The sequence below is a fragment of the Pseudophryne corroboree genome, chromosome 3 (genome assembly GCF_028390025.1).
Source record: "Pseudophryne corroboree isolate aPseCor3 chromosome 3, aPseCor3.hap2, whole genome shotgun sequence".
In the NCBI taxonomy this organism is placed as follows: domain Eukaryota; kingdom Metazoa; phylum Chordata; class Amphibia; order Anura; family Myobatrachidae; genus Pseudophryne; species Pseudophryne corroboree.
In genome coordinates this window covers 566,768,026-566,790,702 of record NC_086446.1, presented here as the reverse complement: position 1 = coordinate 566,790,702, position 22,677 = coordinate 566,768,026, and the positions used below count along the sequence as shown (strand labels likewise).

General features: G+C 45.9%; 1 protein-coding gene across 2 annotated transcripts in view; it reads right to left on the bottom strand.

Moving 5' to 3' along the window:
- Positions 1-20,519, bottom strand: part of PGS1 (phosphatidylglycerophosphate synthase 1) — a 172,675-nt gene extending 152,156 nt beyond the window's left edge. Inside the window, exon 1 of one of the 2 annotated variants that reach the window (XM_063961311.1) lies at positions 20,215-20,519. Coding sequence is in view for 1 of the 2 variants with exons in the window: in XM_063961310.1 (XP_063817380.1) it covers positions 20,215-20,399 (185 nt within the window). In the remaining variant the exon portion in view is untranslated. The remainder of the gene's footprint in view (positions 1-20,214) is intronic. The other variant, XM_063961310.1, reaches the window with a different exon arrangement.
- Between the last annotated feature and the right edge of the window lie 2,158 nt (positions 20,520-22,677).

The window sequence follows — 22,677 nt, the reverse complement described above, 5'->3', positions numbered from 1 at the left end:
AGGCCCCAGCGTCATGCTGAGGACTTGGCAGAAGCGGGGGAGGGCTTCTGTTCCTGGGAAGAGGCTGCCTGCTGCAGTCTTTTTCCCCTTCCTCTGCCCCGGGGCAGATATGAGTGGCCTTTTGCCCGCTTGCCCTTATGGGGACGAAAGGACTGAGCCTGAAAAGACGGTGTCTTTTTCTGCTGAGAGGTGACCTGGGGTAAAAAGGTGGATTTCCCAGCCGTTGCCGTGGCCACCAGGTCCGATAGACCGACCCCAAATAACTCCTCCCCTTTATACGGCAATACTTCCATATGCCGTTTGGAATCCGCATCACCTGACCACTGTCGCGTCCATAACCCTCTTCTGGCAGAAATGGACAGCGCACTTACTCTTGATGCCAGAGTGCAAATATCCCTCTGTGCATCTCGCATATATAGAAATGCATCCTTTAAATGCTCTATAGTCAATAATATACTGTCCCTGTCCAGGGTATCAATATTTTCAGTCAGGGAATCCGACCAAGCCACCCCAGCACTGCACATCCAGGCTGAGGCGATTGCTGGTCGCAGTATAATACCAGTATGTGTGTATATACTTTTTAGGATATTTTCCAGCTTCCTATCAGCTGGTTCCTTGAGGGCGGCCGTATCAGGAGACGGTAACGCCACTTGTTTTGATAAGCGTGTGAGCGCCTTATCTACCCTAGGGGGTGTTTCCCAACGCGCCCTAACCTCTGGCGGGAAAGGGTATAATGCCAATAATTTTTTAGAAATTAGCAGTTTTTTATCGGGGGAAACCCACGCTTCATCACACACCTCATTTAATTCATCTGATTCAGGAAAAACTACGGGTAGTTTTTTCACACCCCACATAATACCCTTTTTTGTGGTACTTGTAGTATCAGAAATGTTCAAAACCTCCTTCATTGCCGTGATCATGTAACGTGTGGCCCTACTGGAAAATACGTTTGTTTCCTCACCGTCGACACTGGAGTCAGTGTCCGTGTCTGGGTCTGTGTCGACCATCTGAGGTAACGGGCGCTTTAGAGCCCCTGACGGTGTTTGAGACGCCTGTACAGGTAATAACTGATTTGCCGGCTGTCTCATGTCATCAACAGTCTTTTGTAAAGTGCTGACGCTATCACGTAATTCCTTCCATAAGACCATCCAGTCAGGTGTCGACTCCCTAGGGGGTGACATCACTATTACAGGCAATTGCTCCGCCTCCATACCATTTTCCTCCTCATACATGTCGACACAACGTACCGACACACAGCACACACACAGGGAATGCTCTGATAGAGGACAGGACCCCACTAGCCCTTTGGGGAGACAGAGGGAGAGTTTGCCAGCACACACCAGAGCGCTATATATATATACAGGGATAACCTTATATAAGTGTTTTTCCCTTATATAGCTGCTGTATTGATTTATCTGCCAAATTAGTGCCCCCCCTCTCTTGTTTTACCCTGTTTCTGTAGTGCAGGACTGCAGGGGAGAGTCAGGGAGCTTCCCTCCAACGGAGCTGTGAGGGAAAATGGCGCCAGTGTGCTGAGGAGATAGGCCGCCGAGAAGGGGGCGGAGCCTTTCTCCCGCTTTTTTAAGGAAAAACTGGCAGGGGTTAAATGCATCCATATAGCCCAGGAGCTATATGTGATGTATTTTTTGCCATCTAAGGTGTTTTTATTGCGTCTCGGGGCGCCCCCCCCCCCAGCGCCCTGCACCCTCAGTGACCGGAGTGTGAAGTGTGCTGAGAGCAATGGCGCACAGCTGCGGTGCTGTGCGCTACCTTATTGAAGACAGGACGTCTTCTGCCGCCGATTTCCCGGACCTCTTCTGTCTTCTGGCTCTGTAAGGGGGCCGGCGGCGCGGCTCTGGGACCCATCCATGGCTGGGCCTGTGATCGTCCCTCTGGAGCTAATGTCCAGTAGCCTAAGAAGCCCAATCCACTCTGCACGCAGGTGAGTTCGCTTCTTCTCCCCTTAGTCCCTCGGTGCAGTGAACCTGTTGCCAGCAGGATTCACTGAAAATAAAAAACCTATACTTAAACTTTTTCACTAAGCAGCTCAGGAGAGCCACCTAGTGTGCACCCTTCTCGTTCGGGCACAAAAATCTAACTGAGGCTTGGAGGAGGGTCATGGGGGGAGGAGCCAGTGCACACCAGGTAGTCCTAAAGCTTTTACTTTTGTGCCCAGTCTCCTGCGGAGCCGCTATTCCCCATGGTCCTTTCGGAGTTCCCAGCATCCACTAGGACGTCAGAGAAATTATCGGTAAGTATAATTTGCTTTTTTTCTCCTACGTTACTTCATGGCAGCCATTACTCAAATGTTTTGTCTTTCGAAAACCCTTAAGGGCCCTACACACTATGCGATCCACCGCTGGGCTGCCCGACTGCGGATACGGCCGACCCGGCGGCGGAAGGGCAGTGACGGGGGGAGTGAAGAAACTTCACTCCCCCCGTCACCCGGCTCCATAGCAGTGCAGGCAAATATGGACGAGATCGTCCATATTGGCCTGCATGCACAAGCAACGGGGCACCAACGATGAACGAGCGTGGGGCCGCACATCGTTCATCACTGGTGCCTCCACACTGAAAGATATGAACGGTATCTCGTTCATTAATGAACAAGATCGCTCATATCTTTCAGTAATATCGCCCAGTGTGTAGGGCCTATTAGGTCTCTCTAGATAGATTGAAATTGCTCGTAGCAAATCCAGGCAATGCAATTTTTCCTCTTCCTTGTTTTGTGGTTGAGGATAAAAGGAAGGCAGAATAATTTCCTGGTTCACATGGAATTCTGACACTAACTTAGGCAGAAAATTTGGATTTGTTCTCCAAACAATTTTATCTGGTAAAAAAGAAAAAAAAAATTCAAATAGGGCTCTTCTGCCCAGACAGCCTGCAACTCACCAACTCTTTCGGTTGAGGTGATAGCAGTTAGAAAGACTACCTTCCAAGTTAGTAACTTAACTTAAGCCTAAAATTGACTGTATATCCAGGGGAGAGGAGTATACCTACAGAGATAAAATTAATACCTTCCTTTCCACTTTATGTGCCTCCAATCAAACTACAAACCGATGAGTGGAGATTGGAATTGTCAACAGGGATCCAAAAAGAAACCTTTGCACGTGTAGAAACATCATTATTCGTGTAAGCATACACTGTGGATTGTTTTTGGGTGATAGAATTATAAAAAGAAACCTTGATGAGTACGTCATTACTAAGCTTCATGTAAGAACAGTGTGAGCATCGATTGAATATTCAACACAGAGGTGAACCAGTTAAATTTTCCATCACGAAGTGATCACCACCCATATTGGGAAAGGAATAGGACCTTCCATTATTATTAACACTTGTTATTAATCCATTTTATATATGAACCGAGACATTTTTATTGTGTTTCTTTCTTATATACACACGGAGATCAAAAAAGTACGGCCCCATCAGAAGAATTTAGGACTGAAATTTAGGGACTATGCGAAGACCCCTATTGGTATAATAACTGTATTAATATATTTGATGTGTGTGGCGCGCTACTGAAGGTGTGAGCAACAACATGTATGTTGAATTTAACTGGAATGTCTTGTAATGGTTCAAAAGGTAGCATTAAGGCATTTAATATCAAATTCAAGTCCCAAGGAGCTAGTACTGATCTGATTTAAGATCATATTATTTTAATTGCCTGGCAGAATTTTCTCACAAGATCATCTTCAGTCAGCCTTCTGTCCAATAACACACTGAGAGCTGCTATCCGAACTTTAATGATTGACACTGCCAAGCCTTTTTTTGAAACCGCCAAGCAGAAACTGTAATAGCTGTCGTGTTTCCGCTTTTTTGACATCAAATCTTGAATCAGCCCAAGAAATAAAAGTCTTCCAGATCCTACAATAAATTATTAGAGGATACCTTCTTTCTTGACTGTAATAGAGATCAATAACCTGTTCAGCTAGACCCTTTTCTCTCAATAGTTCCAGTTCAATTTCCTTGCCGGTAAGCGAAGCTGTCGCAGATGTGGATGAAATAGCGGACCTTGATGTAATAAATCCACCGTTCTTGGAAGTATCCATGGTCCTTCCTCCGCCATTCTGATCACTAATGGAAACCATACTCTCTTCGGCCAGTACGGAATTATTATTATAACTCATACCTTATCCTCCCTGATTTTCTTCAGAATTTGCATTATTAATGGGAACGGGGGAAACATGTAACCCAGTTTGAAGTTCCATGCCACTGAAAGAGCGACTACCCCTCCAGTTCCTGGAAGATGATACTGGGAGAAAGAGAGAGGAACCTTTGCATTTAGGTTTGTAGCCATAAGATCCACTTGAGGTTGCCCAAACCTGCTTATAATCTCTTGAAAGACCTTGCCGTCTAACTCCCATTCCCCTGGCAATACTTCTTGCCTGCTGAGGAAATCTGCAACTACATTGTCTTTTCCTGGTACATGTAGCGCTGATAATGATTTGAGATGAACTTCTGCCCACTCCAAAATCTTTGCCACTTCCTTGAGAAGTAAACAGCTTCTTGTGCCACCTTGCCGGTTGATATATACGCTACCACCACTACATTGTCTGAGAATATCTTTAGATGGTTTTCTATCAATTGTTTTTGAAAGTATTTTATTGCATTCCATACTGCCCTCATCTCTCTTTGATTTGAACAGAGTTTAATCTCCTGGGAACTCCACCGACCTTGGCAACTTTGATGTAATAAATGTGCCCCCCATCTGGTTGCACTTGCGTCTTTTGTTAATACCAGGCAATGAGGATGGGACAGAGATGTTTTTCTGTCTCTCGATTCTGGATAGGGAATCTCTTGCTGCCTAAAGTAGTTTTACATGGTAACCCACAAATTTCCTCTTCGGCTGTAATTTACTATGTTCCACTGTAATTCTCTCATCCTCCATCTTGCCCAAGGAATTATACCTATGGTGGAAGACATCATTCCCAGAAAATGCATTCCCAGACGTAATGTTATCTTGTTGCATATTTTTATCAAAAAAGCTAGATCCTGAATTTTCTTGCACCTTTCTTCGGATAAGGTTACCACATACTGACGAGTATCCACTTTTACCCCCAAAAACTGTATCTTTTGTGTCGTTTTTTACGGACTCTTTTTTCCAATTTATCATCCATCCGTGATATTGCAGGATACACAATGTTTTGTCGAGAGCTTTTTCTTTACCATTTCTCCTGACTCTCCAAATATCAGAAGATCATCCAGGTATGACCATATTGCAATGCCTTGACCTCTTACAAAGGCCATGAGAGCCGAGAGAACCTTTGTAAATGTCCTTGGAGACGTTGCAAGCCCAAACGGGAGGCGAGTAACTGGAAATGCTTTCCCTGGACACAGAATCTGAGATATTTTCAGGACTGCTCGGCTACTGAAACATGGAAGTGAGCATCCTTTAGTTCTATTGATACCATAAAATCCTATTTCTTTATACCAGGCAGAATGGACTTTAGGGTTTCCATATGGAACTTCTTTGTTTTTTACTAACTTGTTGAGTTGTCTGCGACCCAGAATCGTTTTGAAACCCCCCATTACCTTTTCTACCAAAAATATCTGGGAATAGAATACTTTCTTTAACTGCGATATCCCTGAGATATCACATCCAAAACCCATCGGTCTTGCACCGATTCTTGCCAATGACTGATAAATTCCCGAAGTCTGCCTCTTACCGGAAAATATGTTCAAACTCCCATATAGTCATTGCCTTCTACCACTTCTTCTGTAAGGCTATCGAAAGGACTGTCTTGTAGTACCTGAAGCATATCTGTTTCCATAAGTACACCCTAGTCTATAACTTCTGGCTTCTCTAAAGTGTTGCTTAGAAGATGGAATAGAATATATGTTTCTCTTGTCCTGAGGTAATATAGCTGATTTACCCCCTGACATTTTCTGTATGATTGCTTCCAATTTAATAATGAATAACAAAGTACCTTCATACGGCAAAGAGACAAGTATATTTTTACAGTGCATATCTGCTGCCCATAAGTGAAGCCACAAAGCCCATCACAACATCACTCCTGCATACATAGACTTTGCAGCAAAATCTAACACATCCAGTGAGGCTTCACACAGATACTCAACCGCTTTCATCATAATGCACAAATTTCTTTGCAGGTACTGTCTTGAGATTTTTTCCTCTAAATCATTAGACACTGTGGAACCCCAAATTCTCAAGGCTCTGGAGACCAAGGCAATAGCTATGCCTGATTTTAAAGATACTGCTAATTTTTTAAAGCACTCTCAATGCGTTTATCCATGCCATCCTTTAACACAGACCCATCCTCTAAGCGGATGGTAATTTTTGACACCATTTCTGTAACTGCAGCATCAATCTTAGGAACAGAACACCAATTTGCAAATCGCTCATCCTTGATAGGAAACATACGATCAATTCTCTTGATGTTACCTAACCTTTTGTCCACATTTTTCCACTCTCTGGACACAATATCCTTTACCGCTTTGTGAACCGGAAAACATGTTTCTTTTAGATCTGTCTCCAAACAAGATATCTTGATCTTCATCTTTCTCAACAGGTTCTTTATAATTCATAGTCTTAAAGATATTTTTTAATAAACTATCCACAAGTTCCAAATTGAGTGATCTAACATCCTCCTGTAATTTTTCAGACTGAGGACCCCCGATAGTCATATTCATAAACATATTCAGGTGAGATAGCTTCATAAACAGACTCCAAACTAGTCTGAGATCTAGACCTCTTAGTGTCCTGAATCTCACACAACTCTTCCTTTGTAACAAACGATCTCTTCATCCAGTCCATTAAACTTCGTAATTGCTTAGACTGATTCAAAACAGGTGCACTATCTCCTGCATGGTCCTGACAAAATTCAGTATTTTCCTTTCCTGGGAAAACTTTAATCACAGGCCGCACATTGTTTATTAAGATGCTTCTTCTTACTGTTTCTCTTCTTAGGTGGACACACTTAAGAACCAGTACTAATTACCTGACTAATAATAATAATAATAATAATAAAAAAACGTCCCCTCTAACGAGGACTTACCGCTTTCGGGCATCTATAAGCTTTTGGGGAAAAGGCTCTTTATCCATAGCGGCATTAAATCCAGTCAGAAAACCTATTAAGCAGTGGGGTTTTGCTCCGCCATGCTGCTTCGGTGTGCTGCGCCATTTTTAAATCCTTTGACCTCCATAGAAGGCGGGCGCATGCGCAGACCGTCCCGCAACGTATCCTGGGACAGCCACATCAGAAGCACTTCTGCCCGCCGCCAACCACCCAGCTCACATGCCACAGCACTTACGCCCACCAGCGGAATTTTCGGACCTAGCGCCGCACAGCCACACCGCTCCACAGGGAAACTGAACGATGGGACTGGAGCTGTAAAGTGATAGCAGCGGGGACATTAAGCTTAGAAATGGGGACTTACTTGTCCGCCCCTAGCACCACCGTTGCCATTCTCCCCAGGGAGTGCCCCTCTTCCAGCCACGGTTCCAAGAAGCGCATACCTGGGTATAATAACAGAGGTAAGCCCTTAGAGAAAATCAAACAAACATCCTAACTTGGAGACAGGAAAAAAGACTAAGGAGGAAGGGGAGGAGTAGAGCTATATACCTGAGGTGGGCGGTCCTTAAAAAGGTGAAAAAACTTCCTGTCTAGAACTAGGGGAATGGGATGTAATCCCAGAGTAATGGCTGCCATGAAGTAGCGTAGGAAAAAGTTTCATTACTTTATTTGAACTAGAAACATTGCTATTTCTGAATACACATCAGGCGGCTAGTATCATGCAACTGCTGCTACCACCTAGATGAAGGACTTCTTATATGCTGGGTTTATGTATTTTGTTACTTAACTAGTTTCTCCCAGAAGTATTTGCTGACACTCACATGATGCATTGAACAGCACTTCTACTGTAGTAGTCTCTCTTTGTAACATTTATCCTTTCCGTTACCTTTAATGTTTAATGGGATACTCAACCATCACAGAATTGTATTTGATCCACCCAGTACAATACTACAGTATAGATGGAGAACACTTGCACACGTCTAACAAAACACTGACTGGAGCAAAGAAGCCAACTTCAACAATTATTGTGTAACACTCTAATGCGTAAGCAAAGGGAATCAGTTATTGCAATACTACCAGTTTCACCTATCTTTTTACTCCTAATAGGCATCCTGTCTCCCAAAGATACAGGGATAAACATTACGCAATTCAGCAAATAATATACCCATTACTTCATCCTTTATCTGACAATAAAAAAAATATTAGTCTTCAGAAACCCATCTAAAAGCTTAATAATTACCTAAACCATTACAAAGCCACATTTGTTAGCGGAAGAGTAGCTAAATCTAAGACATTTAAGGGAGGAGGGGGAGGGGGGGCTGCGGCTTAACATTACTTATTTTCGTTTGCCCCATGGTGTGACTAGGATGAAGAGAGAGCGATCAATTAGATAGACGATGGAGCATGATGTAAAAATCACAGATTTCAAGCCCTATGCTCATCACGGGGCTATAAGTTAAAGGTTATTGCACTTTAGTCCAATAAAACAGCGTGAGACTTAACACGCACTTAACCAAATCTTTTCCTTAGGTTGCACAGACATGATGTACAGCATAAAAGTGGCACCTGATTGGATGATCACAGCTCCATTCTATTAGGTTGCCATGCTCAGTACATGCTTCCACAGTGATCTGTCAGCCAGCTGCCTTCCAGCAGCTCAGCTCAGGTAGTAATAATAAATGGGACAAGATTATAGCCATACGCCTGGTCAGCTTCCAACAGTATGAAAAAAGCCACCGGAATGCCCACTTTGGGCACTACATGTCTGAACCAATCACCCTGTGCTGTGTGTCCGGTTTTAGAGTTTTAAAGACACTGAGAGAATGCAGAAGTTATTTCCTAGATAGGATAGAGTAATACACAAATCTAGACACAGACAGTCAAATATAGCAGCTAGACGTATCTTTATACGGAAGAAACAACGTCCCCTGCTGATTTTTAATGTGGCCCATGGAGCCCATCGTAAAAAATGGGGCCAGCAGTAACATAATGATAACACATAAAAGGTGACAGCACAATATTTACCACACAAAACTTTCGCCAGAGCGGCAAAAAATTCTATATATGCTACTAATGGAAGCATTACGTAACACCACACATGGACTCTTGCCTGATCATAACATTCCAGACACTTGAAAGCGTGGGGTGGCCCAACTGTAAACATCCCCACATTCTGCACGAAGAGGAAAGAACTGGACAAGATATACAAATAAGGGAATCACTACCAACTGGTCACCTCTGAATTGCAGGAGTGACCTGAGCCTGTTATACTCACCAGGTTTCACAAATCTTTTCGTGCGTGTCTGTATGGATTGTGGGGCGTTAGGGTGGGGTTATGATAAGGACTAAGTAGAAATATTACGCAGCAGCCAGAACTGGTGGGAGAATGCTTACTCAATTTTTTAGCTACCTTCCAAATACACCAACGTTCTCCGTTTCAAATGCTTGGTGAAATAAACTGCTGATCTAATTAACACAACATAAAAAACAAAACTGCAGACTCTGAGACACATAACACAACTAGACTCTTAGTGTAAAACAATAGGGACTACTAAGACGTAGTTGAACAAAATGAGATCACATTTTACAAATTAGAAACTATGAGTATTCAATTTGCGTAAATCTGATGAAATAGTGAGATTGCAAGTAAGGGTAGGTAGCTATGATCAGACTTGTTAACACACGTTTTCATACTGATTATAAGTCATGTGCACTTCCTGCATACAGCAGAAAATCATATAGATGTCTATCTCTCTACACAGCTGGCAGAGTCACAAGACAAACCACCAGTAATTTGTTGATATAAAGTTCCTGTGGTTCTGTCAGTTCCCAAAAGTTGTCCAACTCAAGCAGAGTCACGGGAGGGGGATGGGATCTCAAGGATAACAGGCTGGCAATTGCTCACCCTGCAGGATATGAGGGCTGCCTACCACACTGATTCAACAGATGTTTCACTTCTGGGAAATGTTACTAAATAACCAAAGGAGAAACCTCAGCGTGAGATCACCTGAGCAGGCCCCCACAACAGCGAGACGGACAACCCCAAAAACAAACAAACTGTTTGCTTGTAATAGAACCATCCTACCAAAATAATGTGTGCAGTGTTTAAGGTGAAGCCTCCTGGAAAGGTTTATTCAAATTGGCAGCTTGCATTAGGGATAAGCCCATCCCACACACCCAGCACATTTGTGTAGAAGAAGCTGGATTAAAATAAAGTTGGCCTGATGCCCAATCTGCCACGGTATTCGGTTTTTAGGTTGAGCACTATTGGTCGACATGCATTAGGTCGACATGAGTTTTTCACATTTTTGTTTCATTTTTGGAACTTTTTTATACTTTACGATCCACTTGGACTACGATTGGGAATATTAACCTGTGCCAAGTGCAGCGGAGTGAGGCACCTTGCCCGAAGCATGCCAAGCAGACACAGTGCACTGATTGGGGATCCCAGTCACTTTACAAAGAAACCACCACAAAAAATATATATAAAAAATAGGATTTTAATTACCTACCGGTAAATCCTTTTCTCGTAGTCCGTAGATAATACTGGGGTCCACATTAGTACCATGGGGTATAGACGGGTCCACCAGGAGCCACTGGCACTTTAAGAGTTTGAGAGTGTGGGCTGGCTCCTCCCTCTATGCCTCTTCTACCAGACCCAGTCTAGAAACGGTGACCGAGGAGACGGACATCTTCGAGAGAAGGATTACACAGATAGTGGCGAGATTCACACCAGCTCACACACAAGGCAAACCAAGCTAACTATTAAGCAAAAAGATACAAATTTCTGACAGCCTAAATTTAATCATATAGTCCTCATGCCCTCCTCCTATGGTCACTTGTCATTGTGCATGACAATCTCCGGGTAACACTACCTTTAAGTATATATTTTCTTAAGGTACAAAGCTATCACATAAATGTACGGTACATGGATAGATCAATTAGGAGCTTAGGAAACAACACATTAACATTAGCGGCGCACGGCTAAACCTATGCGCATTTCGCTCTTTGTTAGAGCTTCTTCTGGGCGTCTAGCATTATAATACCATATGGGATATTAAGAATAAAGGATGACATTCCATGTGATTATTGGTACCTTATGTTTGTAAAAAAAACAAAAATTACAATTTATTAAAGTAAAAATATCATAGATTAGATTTATTAAGGGGGTAGAGTGCACCTAGGTAAACTGATCTCTGCCACAATTTTTCTTCTTTGTATACATTTTCAGATCAGTAGGTAGCACCAGCGTCAAAATTATTTGAATATTCAATGGAAATTTAACGCTTAACCCCTTATATTAACATTCATTCATTTATTATTAGTTCTGGTGCGGGATTTTCTCTCTCAAAGAAAATATATAGAGCCGAAATCTGGACCTTTATGGATCCTAACCTCAGGCCCATATCCACACCTGCTTGCAGGAAGAGGAGAAAACGTCCCAGTTGAAACCATAGGAAACTTCTTGGACTCACACCAAGACACATTTTTTTCCAAATACGATGGTAATGTTTAGACGTTACTCCTTTCCTAGCCAGTATCAGGGTAGGAATAACCTTGTTCGGAATGCCCTTCCGAGCTAGTATCTGGCATTCAACCTCCACGCCATCAAACGTATCAGTGGTAAGTCTTGATAGGCGAACGGCCCCTGCTGCAACAGGTCCTCCCGAAGAGAAAGAGGCCTTGGCTCTTCTAGCAGTAGATCCAGAAGATCCGCATACCAAGCCCTTCTTGGCCAGTCCGGAGCAATGAAGATTGCTTGAACTCCTGTTCTCTTTACGAGTTTGAGAACTCTTGGAATGAGTGGAAGTGGAGGAAACACGTACACCGACTGGAACACCCACGGAGTCACTAGGGCGTTCACCGCCACTGCTTGCGGGTCCCTCGACCTGGAACAATACCGCCGAAGCTTCTTGTTGAGACAAGAGACCATCATGTCGATTTGGGGTACGCCCCAAAGATCAGTTACCTCCTTGAACACCTCCGGATGGAGATTGTGTCTGCTGAGGAAGTCCGCTTCCCAGTTGTCTACTCCCAGAATGAAGATTGCTGACAGCGCCAACGCGTGTTTTTCTGCCCAGAGGATGATTCTTGTTACCTCTGACATTGCAGCTCTGCTCTTCGTTCCACCTTGTCAGTTTATGTAAGCCACTGTCGTTACGTTGTTCGACTGTAGTTGAACGGCCCGATTTCTCAGAAGATGGGCCGCTTGGAGAAGACCGTTGTAGACGGCTCTTAGTTCCAGAATGTTTATCGGCAGGCCGGCTTCCAGACTTGACCACCTTCCTTGGAAGGTTTCCCCTTGAGTGACTGTGCTCCAGCCCCAGACACTTGCATCCGTGGTTAGAAAGATCCAGTCCTGAATCCCGAACCTGCGGCCCTCCAGAAGATGAGGTAATTGCAGCAACCAGAGGAGTGAAATCCTGGCCTTTGGCGACAGACATATTCTCTGGTGCATGTGTAGATGGGATCTCGACCACTTGTCCAGGAGATCCAGTTGGAAGGACCGAGCGTGAAACCTTCCATACTGCAGAGCCTCGTAAGAGGCCACCATCTTCCCCAGAAGGTGAATGCACTGGCTGGCTTCAGGACATCCCGGACCATTGATTGTATCACCAACGCTTTTTTCTCTGGAAGAAACACCCTCTGCACCTCTGTGTCAAGAATCATTCCCAGGGAGGACAACCTCCTGGTTGGTTCCAAATGTGATTTTGGGATATTCAGGATACAACCATGTTCCTTGAGAAGCTGGGTCGTGAGAGCTATTGACTGAAACAGCTTCACCTTGGACGATGCCTTTATCAGCAGATCGTCCAGATACGGAATTATGTTCACCCCCTGCCTGCGGAGGAGAACTATCATTTTCACCATCACCTTGGTGAAAACCCTTGGTGCTGCGGAGAGGCCGAATGGTAGGGCCTGGAACTGAAAATGACAGTCCAACAGAGCGAATCGGAGATAAGTTTGATGTCGCAGCCAAATCGGAATGTGGAGGTACGTATCCTTGATATCCAGGAATTCCCCCTCTTCCAGACCTGATATCACTGCCCTTAGAGACTCCATTTTGAACTTGAACGCCCTCAGAAAGGGGTTTAGTGATTTTAAGTTCAGAATGGGCCTGACCGAACCATCCGGTTTCGGTACCACGAAAAGGTTCGAATAGCAACCTGTGTTCTGCATTTGAGGAGGGACTGGTACAATGACCTGTGCCTCCACCAACTTCCGGATGGCTCCCTGTAGGGTAGCCCTTTCTGCCGGCAAAGCTGGCAAGCCCGATGTGAAGAACCGATGAGGAGAGAGATCTTGAAATTCCAGCCGGTACCGCTGGGACACAATATCTAGCACCCAGGGGTCCAGGCCGGATGACACCCAGACGTGAGTGAAATGTCTGAATCTCGCCCCCACCGGCCCTAACTCCAGGCTGCGCTGTCCACCATCATGCGGAGGACTTTGGCGCACCTGAAGCAGGCTTCTGTTCTTGGGAACCTGCCGCAGCAGGTTTCTTGGATTTTGGTCGGCCCACTCTAAAGAAGGTGTTGGCCGGTTTGATCTTTCTTGGTTTAGAAACCTGAAAGGACTGAGATGCAGGTGAAGAAAAAGGTTTCTTCATTGCTGAGGGAAGAAAAGGGGACTTACCCGCTGTAGCCGTGGAGATCCACACATCCAATGCTACCCCAAAAAGAGCCTGACCTGTGCAGGGTAGGGTCTCCACACCTCTACTGGATTCCGCGTTGGCGGACCACTGGCACAGCCACAGTCCTCGACGAGCTGAGACGGACATGGAAGAAATTCATGCAGCCATTGAACCGAGGTCTTTCATGGATTCCACCATAAAACCTGCAGAATCCTGAATGTTACGGAGAAACAATTTAATGTCACTCTTATCTAATGTATCCAAATCCTCAAGTAACGTGCCTGACCACTTTACTATAGCTTTGGAAATCCATGCACAGGCAATAGTAGGAAGGAGTATCGCCCCTGAAGCCGTGTATATGGATTTGAGCATAGTATCAATCTTGCGATCAGCTGGCTTCTTCAAGGCGGTTGATCCTGGGACAGGTAAAACCACCTTTTTTGAGAGTCTGGATACAGAAGCGTCCACTATTGGTGGGTTTTCCCATTTTTTTCTATCCTCCTCAGGGAAGGGGAAAGCAACCAGAACCCTCCTAGGGATCTGGAATTTTTTCTCTGGATTTTCCCATGCTATTTCAAATATACCATTTAATTCTTTGGACGCAGGGAAGGTTAGCGAAGCGTTCTTACTGTCAGTGAAGTAAGCCTCCTCAACCTGTTCAGGTGCTGTATCAGTAACATTCAACACATCTCTAATAGGCTCTATCATCAACTGCACCCCTTTTGCAAGAGTGCGGCCCCCCCGAGCACATCCCCATCACCGTCTGCCATGTCAGTCGGTATTCGTGTCGTCTTGCATGATCTGGGCAAGAGCATGTTTGTGGGAACCCACAGAGGGGGGGCCTGAGGTGACAGAACCAGAACACACAGCCATAGAATTCTGTAAAACCTGAGTTGCAGATTCATTCTGAGCAACCCTAGCAGAAATCTGAGAAATCATAGTTTTGATAGAGGATAACCACTCCGGCTCCCTTGCTTGGTATCTGCACTACAACATTGCAATCCTGATTACATGGAATGAGATCATCCTGAGAGGACATGTCCTCAGCTGGAGTCCCTGGACATAGCCGACAGGAGACCCCAAACACTCCACACACACAGGGTATGTTAGACAGTTTCCCCCCTGAGAGTGGCAAGAGAGACACAGAGATCAGAGCCAACCCACTCACAGCGCTGTTATATATAAAGGACACCCCTTATCAGCGCCCACTGTGTACTGTAATAGTTGCACAGATCTAATTCACCACCTCCCCCCCTTTCTACAACCCCTTGGTACCGCACAGGATAGCTGGAGTTGCTTTGAGGGACAGCTCTGTCAGCGTCTGTGTACAGGAACTGCAGGCAGGAAAATGGCGCTGAATGCTGCTGGGTCCACTCTGAGGAGAAGCTCTGCCCCTTGAAGATGGCGCGTCTTCCCGCATAAATTCTTTATACTGGCCTGAGGACTCCGTCGCAAGGTGGGGGATTCCGTCCCCTGTTGAGCGTCTGAGTACGGAGGATTGTGACGCTAGCCTGGGGATTCAGTCTCTAGTTAGCGTCTGTGACCAGTGTAGGGTATTAAGTTGCTGGCTCAGGACGGCCCTCAAAGCGCCAACACTGTGTGCCGCTGAGCCTTCCCGAAGGGCAGCCGCTCAGAGCTGCGCTCCTACCCTTGTGCCGCCATATCTCACCTCTTCTGATTCTGTAAGGGGGTGGCGGCATGCTACCGGGAACGTTCGATCCCCTCAGGAGCTCAGTGTCCTGTCAGCGGAGATAGTGGCGCAGACCCCACAGGGCAGACGCTACTCCCCCCCCCCCCCCCCGTTAGTCCCTCGAAGCAGGGAGGCTGTTGCTGTAAAATAATAAACTCTAAATTAAACTTTTACTAAAGAAGCTCTGCAGAGCTCCCCTAGCTGTGACCGGCTCCTCTGGGCACATTTTCTAAACTGGATCTGGTAGGAGGGGCATAGAGGAAGGAGCCAGCCCACACTCAAACTCTTAAAGTGCCAAAGGCTCCTAGTGGACCCGTCTATACCCCATGGTACTAATGTGGACCCCAGCATCCTCTAGGACGTGTGAGAAAAAAAACCCAAAAACTCATGTCAACCTTTTGCCATGTCAACCTGCCGACCATGTTGACATTTGCCATGTGTCGACCTAAATAGGGTCGACGCAACAAACCCATTCCTTCTGACGTGTACCACACCTTAATCTGCTGTCCGCTAGAGAGGGCCACACGCATTAACTCACAGCAGCTGATTTCTTCCCGTAGCCTATGTAGATGCGAGGAGTAATCAGCTGTCAGAACTGGCTGGATAGCGCAGCACGAGCTGCTTAATTGAATCTGCTCTTCAGTAAGATTGCAAGGAAAGCTCTATTAAGAGATAAAAGGGCAGATTCATTTATCCGCAGGTAATTGCTCTGCCCTGAGGAATTCAACTACTGTGGGTGCCACATGCCTGAGGAATGCAGATTAAGGTGTGGTACACATCAGAAGGAATGGGTTTGTTGGGTCGACCCTATTTAGGCCGACGCATGGCAAATGTCGACATGGTCAGCATGTTGACATGGCAAAGGTCGACATTTAAAAAGTTTGACATGAGTTTTTGAGGTTTTTTTTTTATAGTTTTTTTGGTGTTGTTTTCTTTGTAAAGTGACTGGAAACCCCAATCAGTGCACTGTGTCTGCTTGGCATGCTTCAGGCAAGGTTTCTCACTCCACTGCGCTCGGCACAGGTTAATATTCCCAATCATAGAACACATGGATCATAAAGTATGAAAAAGTTAAAAAAAATAATATTTTTTTAAAACTCATGTCGACCTTTGACATGTCAACCTAATGCTCATATCGACCTTTTGCAGATGTCGACCGAAGGACCGTATCCCCATCAGAAAGCGGTGTATTCCACCCAAGAGGACTGATGTACCGATATATCAAGTGGCTGTACACACTTCACAATCCGGTGTACGACTGCACAATATAGTGTTACATCCTGCATTCACCTTCTTAGCGTCGTCAGCTGAGTAATCCCATCTGACATGCAGCATTTCAGATGGAACAACATCCCTGACGCATGTGCAGAACCGATTGAGCATACACACTGAACAATATGGCCGATATATTCTTATGATGCAAATTGGAACAATGTATCGGCCAATATATCGCTTAAGGCCCATACACACTTGCTGATAAAATGAGCGACGTTGCTCATTTTCCCCCTCCCTGAGCGACGTCGCTCATTTTATCAGCAAGTGTGTATACCGCTAGCGACGACCGATGTGCGGCTCCGCAGGTCGGCAAGGATCGTCGCTGTTGGCAGTGCATGCATGCTCAATCTGGACTGTCGTCCAGGAGCTGCATGCACGGCAGGCGGAGGCGTAACGTCACTGAGCGATATGAGCAGTCATATCGCTCAGTGTGTACAGTACAGTCAGCCGCCGACCGGCCGGCCGGCCCGGGAGGGGAAACACTAGACGACGTCGCTCACAAAGCGACATCATCTAATGTGTATGGACCTTTAATGCTTAATGTGTATGGACCTTTAATGTGTACCCAGCCTAAACAAAAACATTTTTCTTTCTAGCTGCGAGAGAAAAGGCAATTAACAGCAACTACACTAATGCCGCTTTCAGATCGCAAATGCCGCATCCCACCCGGTAAGAAACGTGTCCTTACCGGGTGGGATCCGGCATTGGCTCTGCTTTGGTGGCTTACCGACCAGGCATTATACCGGGTCGGTTGCCATAGCAGCGGGGGTTGGGGGGCAGCAGCAGCAGGTGCGGGGGTGGAGGCGGCGCTGGGAGATGAGCTCATCTCCTGCGCCGCCTCTCCCTATGCTGTGAATGGGAGCCGTGTTGCATCGAAACGGCTCCCATTCACACTGCGCCTGACCCGGTATTCAACCCGGTAATAACCCTTCTTTTTAACCGGGTTGAATTACCGGGTCAGGCGACCCGCTAATTCAGCAAAGGAGCTTTCACATCGCACACTGACACGTTTCGACACGGCAATATGCCGCGTCGATACCGGGTTATTTGTACGATGTGAAAGGGGCATAATATTTAAAGTGATTAACATTTTTGTTCATGGGTTTGATCTAACCGCAGAAGGGTTGTGTCTAGGAGAGCAATGTCCAGGATTATGGATTTCATTGGTCCTACTTCCCAAACTATACCCTATGCAAAACCTGTGAAACTAACCATGGAGCAGCCTCTGAGGATAGAGCAATGCTAAAATGATCCTGGTCTTATGCAGTTTTAATAAGTACATTAAAGAATACACCACAAAAAGAAATAAAAAGTTTAGAGTCCTTATAGTTACTTAGCCACTTTAATTGAACTATCATAATTTCAAGTTGCAATATTTCTTCATCAGATAAAGAATTCTGGCTATTGTGAGTTTACCGTGTAGGCCTTCGTGCCATCATTCACCACACTACTTCAATTTCCCTGCACCACTAGGCCTGGTCTGCACTTATAGTGCTCACTTGTATGGATACCTCCAACCTGCCCTTGCTACACACAAGTTATTCTATTCTACACCCAACCTTACAATACCTACACCAGCATTACCAGATATCACCCAGAGGGGTAAATTTACTAAGGAGGGAGTTTTAAGGCCCCCATACACTACAGCGATATGTCTGCCATAAGATTTGGTACATTTTGCATGTGATATATCTTATGCGATCCCAGCCATGCCTGCGGGAACCAACATATCACAGGGAGCACTAACGATCTAAGGGAGCCGATCCGACCCTCATGGGAACGCGGATCGGATCGGAAACACATCCGAAATACCCGATTTCACCCGATACATCGGCCTGAATGCCCGAAATTGGATGAAATCGGGCTTAATCGTTCTAGTGTATGAAGCCCTTTAGTTTTTTTTTTAAACTGGTGATGTTGCTCATAGCAACCAGTCAGATTCTACTTAACATTTATCTAGCTGCTTCTAGAAGATAATAGATAGAATCTGATTGGTTGCTATGGGCAACATCACCAGTTCTAAAAAAAACTCCCACCTTAGTGAATTTACCTAATCTTCATTTCCAGTCCCAGAAGTTCTTCATGTGTGAACATTCCCAACCCCTCTATTGTAAGGTTGCAAATGCAGGGCCCTCTCCCTCACGGAATGTCCCCTACGCACTTTATGCATAACTTTAGTACGCCCAAATTGGCTACCTCTGATCCATATGCTCCTGTACCTCTCTACTTTAGGTGCGAATAGTATTTCTACCAGTTATACAGTTACAGATACAGTGGGCAATACCATGTGACAGAAGGTATTATTGTACACAAGTAGTCTATATAGGTATAGAACAGGGGGAGCTCTACCAGCAGGAAAGAAGGTGTGATTGTACATAAATATACCAGCCAGTTACACAGGTATAGAATAGAGGCACTACCATATATTAGGTGTAATTGTATCTGAGTAGATCAGGCAGTTATATAGTTACAGAATAGGGGACTCTACTGAGAGTTTCATTAAAATCATTTTAATTTAAAATAATTCATATAGAGCCACCATTTATGCAGCGCAGTACAACAAATACTTGTCATTTACATCTGTCCCTGCATTCACACTAAAGTTGAGTACACACTACTATATGACCCGCGGAATTACTAGGAGTCAATAAATTTAATTGCACACGAGTATACACAGGGCAGTTACATAGGCATACAGACGCAGGGGTATTACTGTGAGATACACAGACGCAGGGGTATTACTGTGAGATACACAGACGCAGGGGTATTACTGTGAGATACACAGACGCAGGGGTATTACTGTGAGATACACAGACGCAGGGGTATTACTGTGAGATACACAGACGCAGGGGTATTACTGTGAGATACACAGACGCAGGGGTATTACTGTGAGATACACAGACGCAGAGGTATTACTGTGTGATACACAGACGCAGGGGTATTACTGTGTGATACACAGACGCAGGGGTATTACTGTGAGATACACAGACGCAGGGGTATTACTGTGAGATACACAGACGCAGGGGTATTACTGTGAGATACACAGACGCAGGGGTATTACTGTGAGATACACAGACGCAGAGGTATTACTGTGAGATACACAGACGCAGAGGTATTACTGTGTGATACACAGACGCAGGGTTATTACTGTGTGATACACAGACGCAGAAGTATTACTGTGTGATACACTGTGTGATATATAGACGCAGGGGTATTACTGTAAGACTTACAGACTCAGGGGTATTACTGTGACATATACAGACGCAGGGGGTATTACAAGGAGTGATGACTTGTATTTACACATGAGCATACACCGGGCAGTTACATAGATATACTGACCCTGGGGGTATTACTAGGCAGACGGTGGAGTACGCATGGCAGCCGCTGTGAGGGCAGTAGCACCCCTGCACAGCAGGCACACAGCGGAAGCCCTACCATATACAGTGGGTATTTGAATATAAATAAGATGGACGTTGCTAGCACAGCAGAGAGCAGTTACCCTGTGCCCGGGGCAAGTAGGGTATGATGGGACAAATACATAGATTAAAGGGACACAGCCGCCTGGGGACACTGGCGCATACCTGGCCGCACGGTCCCAGCCCCAGAGGCGGGCAAGTAGAGCCATAAGCCCGGGACCCCGGAGCCGCCTCCAAAGCACAGAGGGCGCCGCCATCTTATCCGGATATACTGTAGCAGCTGTAACCGAAGCGGGCGCCCGGCCCCGCCCCCCTGTGATGTGCGAAATGGGGAAAGGTGCTATGTGCATTGACAGTAATCTATCTGAGGAGTAGGTAAAAACCGGAACGCTACAGATTCCGGAACGGCTCTTCTCTTTGCAGCGCCCCCTTCTTCAGTGACAGCGTGATCCCGCCCGGTGCTGTGCTGCTGACAGATGTCACTGGGGAGGGAGAGATTACAGCCTCCCCATATGAAGCTGCTGCTCCGGACCGGAGCAGACCCTGTACTGAGCCAAGCGCTGCTCTGTGCACAGCGCACCCGGGAATGTGCCGGCGAGATGTTACAGCCTCCTAACCTGCAGCGGCTGCTCCCGGACACCAGGAGATGGCAGCTACCACACTACTACTAATCTATACACACGTGCTGTATACGAGGGAGCAAGGATGGTGGGCAGATATCTGATCAATACAGTATTACATATGATTAATTAGCCTTTGCCCACTGATAATGTTGGGAGGTCGGGGGATGAGCGATTGACTGAGCGATTGGGAATGCCAATCAGTTTATTGATTTTAAAAAAAAATATTACAATTTCTTGCACGAGGCTGAAGTTAGCTTCTTATTCGGCCAGCTTCTTATTCACTTCTTATTCAAGCTCCAGCTTCTTATTCACTTCTTATTCGAGCTCCAGGTATTTCTTGCATAGAAAGTTCCAAATTAGAACTGTGGACTATTTGAATCATCAATTTTGCCAGCCAGAATGGTGCTCTCACCATCTAGCCATTACAAGTGCTGGAACAGCCACTTAAGCCAGCCGTTCAGGGTGCCGAAACGACATGGACTACCATCAGTCGTTCCATGTGTGGGCCGGGAACAGAGCACAGATCACCTTAGCCAGCTGTTTTGGGTTCCAAAATGGGGTGCTAAATACACCATGCAGATGTTACGGATACTGGAATAGTGTTCTGACCAAAATCCTGTAGCTAGCCGTAACAGGGAGTTGACCATTAGCTAGCCATTCCGAGCGCTGGAATGGGGCAATGAGTACATTATCCAGCCTTTCTGTGTGCTGCAATGGGATGCTGATCTTGCCCAGCTTTTCCAGGTACCAGAATAGGGTGCTCAATACACTATCTATATGTTCTAGGAATCATGTTGAGACCACCATTATCAGCCTTAGCCAGCCATTCCAGGTGCTGGAACGGGGCACAAACCACCTTAGCCAGCCATTCCAGGTGCCGGAATTGGGCACTGACCAGTGACCACAATAGCCGGAATGGGCCACTGACCACCATAGCCAACCATTACAGGTGCCGTAATGGGGCACTGAGCACGCTATCCAGCATTTCTAGATGCTGGAATGGAGCATTGGCCTCCTTACCAAGCCATTCTATATGCTGGAATGGGAAGTTGAGTACGGTATCCATCTGGTGCCGGAATGGGGCTCTGACCACCTTAGCCAACCCGTCCGGGTACCAAAGAAGAGCTCTTGAGTACCTTAGACATGCCTTCCAGTTGCGGGTTTGGGGCTCCCAGTACCTTAGCCATCAATTCTGGGTGCTGACATTGGGCTCTTAAGTGTCTGAGCCATTCACTCGCATAATATTGGGTATGTATTATTATATCTGCAATGTCTGTAAGCTAATTTCTTAGGAATGTTAGCCATGTAATGTTTATAAGTCCCTGCCCCGAAACCTGTTTTATCAGTCACCCACAACAAACTACATAATACAGGAAGATATAGTGAGTACAGCATGGAATACTCTATGGAAGAGCCTCAGGCAGTATAAAGCAACAGCACCCCCTTGTCAGGGAGAGAGAACTGAACGCACACAGGCCTAGCACTGACGTCACACAGGTCCGCAAAAGTGTGCCCCAGGCTCATGCAGTAGTGTTATGGGTGTCCCTGTAGCTAGAGTCGTGTAAGTGTGTGTGCTATTACACTAGTAGTGACTGGCGGGGGAGGTTGTGATGGGAATAGGGAGCAGTAGGCAGAGGACGGAGTAAAGTTGGAGGGGGCAGGCAAGGGGGAGGTGTTAAATAGATAAAGGAAGTGAGGCAGGTACATGGGGGAGAGTTAAAACTACTGAGGCTGTTAAAGAAAGGATAACAGAGTTAGGCAGATGAAATAAATGAGGGAGGTAAAGGAAAGGGGGATGTGGCAGAAAGAGTAGAGTCAGGTGAAGGATGACTTGAAAGGGAATGAGGTAGAAAACAATCATCCAGTCAGGGAGGACACTCCAACCATGCTCCTGATCCCCTGCTCTTGCAGGCCACCTTCTCTGGGCCCCCACTGCTCTGACCTTGCTGCTTATCCACTCCCGTCAGGCAACACCGCTCACCGGATGCACCTACTCTCTGCCTCC